The sequence below is a fragment of the Myotis nattereri genome, assembly GCF_964212035.1.
Source record: "Myotis nattereri genome assembly, chromosome: X".
Lineage (NCBI taxonomy): Eukaryota > Metazoa > Chordata > Mammalia > Chiroptera > Vespertilionidae > Myotis > Myotis nattereri.
In genome coordinates, this window is record NC_138078.1 from 26,509,127 (window position 1) to 26,518,328 (window position 9,202).

The 9,202-nt window shown below is 53.2% G+C and overlaps 1 protein-coding gene across 1 annotated transcript; it reads left to right on the forward strand.

Annotated features, from left to right (window-relative positions):
- Window positions 1–4,872: 4,872 nt before the first annotated feature.
- Window positions 4,873–5,421, forward strand: LOC308511586 (ferritin heavy chain-like; the record flags this gene model as incomplete). Its single annotated transcript, XM_081081591.1, has 1 exon — window positions 4,873–5,421. The coding sequence occupies one exon, from the start codon at window positions 4,873–4,875 to the stop codon at window positions 5,419–5,421; it is 549 nt and encodes a 182-aa protein (XP_080937717.1).
- Between the last annotated feature and the right edge of the window lie 3,781 nt (window positions 5,422–9,202).

The window sequence follows — 9,202 nt, forward strand, 5'->3', positions numbered from 1 at the left end:
ATTACCCTTTCACTATATACTATAGAGGCCTGGTGCATGAGTGGGAAGCATTTCTTTTGCCCTGAAGGGTGTCCCGGATCAGGGTGGGGGGGGTCCTGCTTGGGTGCCTGGCCAGCCTGGATGAGGGGATGGTGGCTGTTTTCAGTTAGTCACACCACCTACAGGGTGGGTGTCCCCCCTGGGGTGCCTGGCCAGTCTGGGTGAGTGGCTGAGGGCCGTTTTCAGGCTGTCTGGTGACTAAAGCTCCCAACCTCTCCTTTTTTTCTTTCTTTTTTTTTTTTTTTTTTTATTCTGGGATTTATTTACCTTCTATGGCTGTCACTGCAGCTGAGAGCCAGCTTTAGCTCTGAGGCTCGGCTCCAGCTCTGAGACCTCGGCTGCTGAACTCAGGTATCTGGTTTGTTTGGCTTCTATAATTGGAACACTGTTGCAAATCCAGCTTGGCCGGCTGGTTGAAAGCATGGTGTTTATTTAGCTTCTATAATTGCAGCATTGCTTCTTAGAGTGCAGCTCAGAGGCCAGCAGTGGCAGGCGGGGAACCTTGGCTTCCTCCATCACTGAAGCAAGCAAGCCTCCTGTTTGCTTCAGCTGCCTGGCTCCCGGCCGCCATCTTGGTTGGCAGTTAATTTGCATATCACCCTGATTAGCCAATGGGAAGTGTGTTGGAGGTACGGTTAATTACCATGTTTGTCTATTATTAGATAGGATAAAAAAACCAAGTGACCAACATGACCAGTCACTATGACATGCACTGTGGCTGGCCAATCGGCCTGATCAGGGGTGGTGCTGACCAATCAACCTCTCACGTTCCCTCCCCTGGGCTGGCCCAGCCCCAATTAGCCTGATCGGGGCAGGCTTCTGGACCCCACCCATGCATGAATTCATGCACCGGGACTCTAGTCCTATCTAATAAAAGAGAAACATGGTAATTAGCATACATCCGCTACCCTTCCCATTGGCTAAACAGGGTGATATGCAAATTAACTGCCAACAAAGATGGCGGTTAACTGCCAACAAAGATGGCGGTTGATTTGCATACAGAGGCGCAATGATGGGAGGCCATAGGGAAAGGACGGTGATTGGAAATACAGGCAGCAGGCAAGAGCCGGGAGGCACGGCCCCTGGCCCTGAATGGGAGAACCGGCCATCTTTGCCCGCCCCCCTGCCGGTGATCAGAGAAGCCAGAGCGGGGCACCGAAGAGGCCGGTGCCTGCCTCTTCCCTGGCCGCCCCTGCCAGGGATGGGGAACCGGAGATCCCATAGCAGGAAAGGGGGGCCTGCAGCTAGTCCCCCTGTGCGCCTGCCCCTGGGTCACTGCAGCGATCAGGGAGCAGGGAAGAGTGGTCTCTAGCCAGCCCCCATGTGCGCCTGCCCCTGGGTCGCCATGGTGATCACAGAGCAGGAAAGGGCGGCCTGCAGCCAGCCCTGTGTGCGCCTGCACCTGGGTCACCACTGAGATCCCTGAGCAGGAAAGAGCGGCCTCTAGCCAGCCCCCCTGTGCACCTGCCCCTGGGTCGCTGCAGGGATCATGGAGCAGGAAAGGGCTGTCTCTAGGCAGCCCCCCTGTGCGCCTGCCTGTGGATTCGCAGCTGCGATCACAGAGCAGGAAAGGGGGGCCTGCAGCCAGCCCACGTGTGCCCCTGCCCCTGGGTCGCCACTGCGATCCCACAGGAGGAAAGGGGGGCCTGCAGCCAACCTCCGTGTGCGACTGCCTGTGGGATCGCCACAGCGATCATGGAGCAGGAAAGGGGAGCCTCTAGCCAGCCCCGCTGTGCGCCTGCCCATGCGATTGCCCCAGAGATCATGGAGCAGGAAAGGGTGTGAAGTATGGTACCTATTTGCTTTGTTTAACAATGGACAGGTTACTTTGATTTTCTAAATTGTATAAGTCATCCCATTCGATTGAATGCCTTATCGATTGAATGACTATTCCATTGATTGTTATCATACTGGTCTTAGAGAGCACATTCTTCTGTAGCTGGGAAACAGGACAGCACAATTACCCTAAATTGTTTTAGTGGCCACAGGTGGTGCGTTCCAGCTGACTCAGTGGTCCCGAGACCAGGAAAGCACAATTACTCTAAACTGTCCTGACAACTCAGTGGTCGGGAGACCCAAGGGCTCTAGATAATGTATACCTGTCAATTCAGTGACCCCGAGACCCGAAACTGTAATTAACATGCTTAATTCTGCTTCTGTAATCTGCTTTTTTGGGAGCCAGGTGCCACATTCCAAACCCTGGGATGTAATCAATACCTCTGTGATTTTGCCTATATAAGTCTGGTTTTGCCACCATCTTAGGGCTATGAGATTTGGGAATGGCCCCTCATAGTCCCGGGTTGCAATCAATGTGACTCTTTAATTCGACTTCTTGAGGCGTCCTTCTGTGATTCGCGGGGTACGTTACAACAGGTGGCCTGCAGCCAGCCATGTGTGCGCCAGCACCTGGGTCACCACTGCGATTCCTGAGGAGGAAAGAGCGGCCTCTAGCCAGCCCCCCTGTGCGCCTGCCCTTGGGATTGCAGCGGCGATCAAGGAGCAGGAAAGGGGGGCCTGCAGCCAGCCTCCCTGTGTGCCTGCGCTTGGGATCACTGTGGTGATCCCAGAGCAGGAAAGGGCGGCCTGCAGCCATGCCCTGTGTGCGCCTGTCCCTAGGTTGCTCTGGCAATCCCACAGCAGGAAAGGGCGCCTCACCCTGGCCACAGCTCAAGGGAGAGTACAACATGCAGTGGAGGCCAGGAGCCTGAGAGATCAACAGAGAGGGGCACCTCCCAGGTGTGGCTGGGGGCAGGCCCCCAGCAGACAGACAGACACACACACACACACACACACACACACACACACACACACAAACGGGACGCCTGCACCGAGCCTCTGCTGCCAGACTGTGGCCATTAGTAGGACATCTACTGAGGGCTCCTGGACTGAGGGGCAGGCTTGGCTGAGGGAACCCCATCCCCCAGTCCACGAATTTCGTGCACCGGGCCTCTAGTATATATATATATATATATATATATATATATATATATATATATATATATATATATATATTTAAGAACAATGTCAAAAAGTTTACTGACCATCTTTCTTCTAGGAGTTTTCTGGGTTTGCATCTTATAGTTAACTCTTTAATCAGTTTTGAGTTTATTCTGATATATAGTGTAAGAAAATGGTCTAGTATCATTTTTGCATGTATTTGTCCAGTTTTCCCAGCACCATTTATTGACTAGAGTGATGGTGAACCTATGACACGTGAACTCATTTTTTAGTTGATTTTTCTTTGTTAAATGGCATTTAAATATATAAAATAAATATCAAAAATATAAATCTTTGTTTTACCATAGTTGCAAATATCAAAAAATTTCTATGTGTGACAGGGCACCAGAGTTAAGTTAGGGTTTTTCAAAATGCTGACATGCCGAGCTCAAAAGGTTCGCCATCACTGGACTAGACTGTGCTTATTCCATTGTATGTTCTTCCCCCCTTTGCCATAGATTAATGGCCCGTATAGGTGTGAGTTTGTTTCTGGGTTATTCCGTTTCATTGAGCTAGACATCTTTTGCCATTACCATTTTGTTTTGATTACTAGGGGCTTGTAGAATAGTTCTATCAATGGTAGCATGATACCTCCAACTTTGTTCTTCTTTCTCAAGATTGCTGTGGCTATTTGGGGTCAAAATTTTTGGATTATTTGTTCCAGTTCTATGGTAAATGGCACTGGTATTTTGATATTGATTGTGTTGAATCTATATAATCCTTTTGGTACTATGGACATTTTTTACATTAATTGTTCCTATCCATAAGAAACAGTATATGCTTTTATTTATTTGCTTCCTCTTCAATTGCGTTCTTCACTGTCTTATTATTTTCAGAGTTCAGACGTTTTTACCTCTTTGGTTAAATTTACTGGTAGGTATTTTTGATGCAATTGTAAATGGGATGTTTTCTTAATTTCTTTTCTGATGTTTCACTATTGGTACATAACCATGCTATGGATTTCTGAACACTAAGTTTTTATCCTGTAACTTTACTAAATTCATTTACCAGTTCTAATAGCATTTTGATGGAATCTTTAGGATGTCTGCGTTGAGACCATGGGAACTGTCCCCCTTGGGGGCAGACAGGGCGGGCAGAATGTGTTTCAGGGCTGTGCTGAGAGATGGAGAGGAGACAGAGTAAAGGGCGGGAAGGCCAGTTCACAGGAGGGAAGATGGGAGGCGGAGAGTCGGTGAGGCTGTGGAGGCCGGGCTCTGCCCGCAGAGAGGGGGGCCTTGATGGTGAACAGGAGGAAGTGCAGGTCGCTTGTGTCACAAGGCCGAGGACCGGGGACAGGCTGTGGGTACTGTGGGTGCAGACGCTGACATCATTCTGATGAAGCTTTGGGATTCATGCTGAGGCAATAAGGATTCCCCAAAAGGGCTGGGCGGCGGTTAAGGACACAACCACATCGGGACCACATTCACACAAGTTGCTCCGAGAAATCAAGTTCAGTTGATGTCCTGGCAGCGGTTGCACTTCTCCTCATGGGTCACACTTTAAAATGCCATGAAGGCCAGGGCCCAGCATGAGACGGGCATGGAATCTGGAGAAGGTCAGCGCTGCCCGCCTCCTCGGGGCCCCCTCAGGCCCCCCTGTGAGGGGCCCCCCGCCCCTCCCCAGACCCCTGAGTAACGGTCACTGCTTCGGGTCCCCTCAGAGCCAACCGCCACCACCAGCGGCCCGCAGCCTTCCACGTGTCTTGTCGCTGCAGACGCCTGACTCTGGTGCCCTGCCCTCACCCAGGACCTAGGGAGACCCCAGCCGCCTACACCTGTGACCCGCCGGCCTCATCCACTCAGCCTCAACCTCCAACCCGCTCCTGCGCCTGCAGACATGGCCACTCCTCCGCCCTCCTCTGAGCGCCAGCGCTACCATCCAGACTGCGAGGCCGCCATCAACCAGCAGATCGGCCTGGAGCTCTACGCGGCCTCCGTGTACACCTCCATCGCCGGCTACTTCCAGAGGCCCGACCGGGCCTGGCAGCAGGGCTCCCAGTACTTCCGGAAGCGGGCCCTCAAGAAGAGGGAGCAGGCGGAGCGGCTGGTGTGGCTGCAGAGCCAGCGCGGGGGCCGGGTCCTGCTGGAGGACGTCCCCCGGCCGCAGCAGCACCAGTGGGACAGCAGCCTGATGGCCCTGGAGCAGGCCCTGCTCCTGGCGAAGAGAGTGGACCAGGGCCTGCGGCACCTGCACCGCCGGGCCACCCACCGGGAGGACGCCCACCTGTGCGAGTTCCTGGAGAGCCACTGCCTGCACCCACAGGCGGCCTTCCTCCAGGAGCTGGGCGGCCACATCAGCCAGCTGCGCCAGATGCAGGCCCCCGAGTCCGGCCTGGAGGAGGACCTGCTCCACAAGCTCACCCTGGGCGACGGAGAGGAGCACTGACCGGGACTGCCTTCCCGAGAGCCGAGGGGGCCTCCCTGCCCCGTGCCCGGATGCCCATGGCCACATTGCCCGTGCAAAACGGGCACCTCAGTTCCATGTTCAAGGTCCGCTGTCTCTTCAAATAAAGTCATTGGTTCTTAAATAAATAAGGGTCTTTCTCTCATTCCTGTGAGTAAATCCCTCACATTTCATTTTTAAAACAGGTATCCAGGAGTCTCCACCAAGGACTCAATTAGGTGCAGCTGGGGACCCTGGATGGAGGAGGGAGGAGTGATTCCATAGGACCCTTATGGAGGGAGGAGGGATTCCATAGGACCCTGATGGAAGGAGGAGGGATTCCATAGGACCCTGAGGGAGGAGAGAGGAGGGATTCCATAGGACCCTGATGGAAGGAGGAGGGATTCCATAGGACCCTGATGGAGAGAGGAGTGATTCCATTGGACTGTGATGCAGGGAGGAGGGATTCCATAGGACCCTGGATGGAGGGAGGAGGGATTCGATAGGACCCTGATGGAGGAAGGAGGGATTCCATAGGACCCTGATGGAGGGAGGAGGGATTCCATTGGACCCTGATGGATGAAGGAGGGATTCCACAGGATCCTGATGGAGGAGAAAAGAGGGGATTCCATAGGAGCCTGATGGAGGGAGAAGGGATTCCATCGGGCACAGATGGATGGCGGAGGGATTCCACAGGACCCTGATGGATGAAGGAGGGATTCCATACGATCCTGATGGAGGAGGAAAGAGGGGATTCCATAGGACCCTGGATGGAGGGAGGAGGTATTCCACGGGACCCTAATGGAGGGAGGAGGGATTCCATCGGGCCCTGATAGAGGTAGGAGGTATTCCATCGGACCCAGATGGAGGTGGGAGAAGGGATTCCATAGGACCATGATGGAGGAGGGAGGAGGAATTCCATAGAACCCTGATGGATGGAGGAGGGATTCCATAGCACCCTGATGGATGAAGGAGGGATTCCATAGGACCCTGATGGAGGGAGGAGGGATTCCATGGGACGCTGATGGGGGAGAGAAGAGGGATTCCATAGGACATTATTGGATGAAGGAGGGATTCCATAGGACCCTGATGGAGGGGGAAGGGGGGATTCCATAGGACCCTGATGGGGGTGGGAGAAGGGATTCCATAGGACCGTGATGAAGGAGGGAGGAGGAATTCCATAGGACCCTGATGGACGGAGGAAGGATTCCATAGGACCCTGGATAGAGGGAGGAGGGACTCCATAGGACCCTGATGGAGGGAAGGAGGAGGGATTCCACAGGACCCTGATGGATGGAGGAGGGATTCCATAGGATCCTGATGGAGGAGGGAGAAGTGATTCCATAGGACCCTGATGGAGGGAGGAGGGATTCCATAGGACCCTGATGCAGGGAGGAGGGATTTCATAGGATCCTGGATGGAGGAGGTAGGATGGAGTCCAAAGCACCCAGATGGAGAGACAGAAAAAGGATTCCATAGGACACAGTTGGAGGGAGGGAGGAGGGATTTGTTAGGATCCTGGACGGAGTGAGGAAGGATTCCATAGGACTCTTGATAGATGAGGAAGGAGCGATTCCATGGGACCATGGATGGAGGAACGAGGAATATCATGGGACCCTGATGGAGGGAGGAGGGATACCACAGGACCCTGGATGGAAGGAGGAGGAATTCCATAGGACCCTAGATGGAGAGAGGAGGAATTCCATATGACCCTAGATGGAGAGAGGAGGAATTCCATAGGACCCTGGAGTGAAGGAGGAGGGGTTCTATAGGACCCAATGGATGGAGTGAGGAGGGATTCCATAAGATCCTGTTGGAGGAGAGATGAGGGATTCCATAGGTCCCTGATGGAGGCAGGAGGGATTCCATAGGACCTTGGATGGAGAGAGGAGGAATTCCTTAGGATCCTGCTGGAGGAGGAAGGAGGAATTCCATAGGACCCTGATGGAGGGGGAGGAATTCCAGAGAACCCTGGATGGAGGAGGGAGGAGGGATTTCATAGGAAGCCTGGATGGAGTTGGGAGGAGGGATTCCATACCTCCCTGATGGAGGGAGGAGGGATTCCATAGGGCACCGATTACGGGAGGGAGATATTCCATAGGAGGTAGGGAGGTGGGATCCCATAGGACGCTGGATGTAAGAAGGAGGGATTCCATGGGATCTTCATGGAGGAGGGAGGAGGGATTCCAAAGGATCCTGATGGAAGATGGAGGAGGGATTCCATAGGGCCCTGATGGAAGGAGGAGGAATTCCATAGGATCCTGATGGAGGGAGGAGGAGGGATTCCATGGGATCCTGATGGAAGGAGGTAGGAGGGATTCCATAGGGCCCTGATGGAGGAGGGAAGAGGGATTGCATAAGACACTTATGGTTGTAGAAGGGAATCCATACGACCCTGATGAAGGGAGGAGGGATTCCATAGTACCCTGGACAGAGAGAATAGGAATTCCTTAGGATCCTGATGAATGAGGGAGGAGGGATTCCATAGGACCTTGGATGGAGGAAGGAGAGGGAGTCCATAGGACCCAGACGGAGGAAGGGAAAAAGTATTCTGTATGATCCAGTTGGAAGGAGGGAGGAGGGATTCGATAAGATCCTGGATGGAGGGAGGAAGGACTCCATAGGACCCTGGATAGAGGGAGGAGGGATTCCATAGTATCCTGATGGAGGAGGTAGGAGGGTTTCCATAGGACTCTGATTGAGGTAGGAGGGATTCCATAGGACTGTGATGGAGGGAGGAGGGATTCCATACAACCCTGGATCGAGGGAGGAGGAATTCCATAGTACCCTGATGGAGGAGGGAGGAGGAATTCCATAGTACCCTGATGGAGGAGGGAGGAGGAATTCCATAGTACCCTGATGGAAAGAGGGAGGATTCTATTGGAACCAGATGGAGTTGGGAGAAGGGATTCCATAGGACCGTGATTGAGGAAGGAAGAGGAATTACATAAAACCCTGGATGGAGGAAGGAGGGATTCCATAGGACCCTGATGGAAGTAGGAGGAAGTCCTTAGGATCTTGATGGAGGAGGGAGGAGGTATTCCATAGGGCCCTGATGGAGGAGGGAGGAGGGATTCAATAGGATCCTGATGGAGGGAGGAAGGATTCCATAGGACGCTGGACAGAGAGAATAGGAATTCCTTTGGATCCTGATTAATGAAGGAGGAGGGATTCCATAGGACCTTGGATGGAGGAGGGAGAGGGAGTCCATAGGACCCAGATGGAGCAAGGGAGAAAGTATTCCGTATGATCCAGTTGGATGGAGGGAGGAGGGATTCGATAAGATCCTTGATGGAGGGAGGAAGGATTCCATAGGACCCTGGATAGAGGGAGGAGGGATTCCATAGTATCCTGATGGAGGAAGGAGGAGGGTTTCCATAGGACTCTGATGGAGGGAGGAGGAATTCCATAGGACTGTGATGGAGGGAGGTGGGATTCCATACAACCCTGGATGGAGGGAGGAGGTATTCCATAGGACCCTGATGACAGGAGGGAGGTGGGATTCCATAGGACCCTAATCGAGGGAGGAGTAATTCCATAGTACCCTGATGGAGGAGGGAGGAGGAATTCCATAGTACCCTGATAGAGGAGGGAGGATTCTATTGGAACCAGATGGAGGTGGGAGGAGGGATTCCATAGGACCCTGGATAGAGGAAGGAGGGATTCCAGAGGACCCTCGATGGAAGAGTTAGGAGAGATTTCCAAGGACCCAGATGGAGGGAGGGAGAAAGGATCCCTAGGATCCTTTTGGAGGGAGAGAGGACCGATTCCATAGGATCCTGGA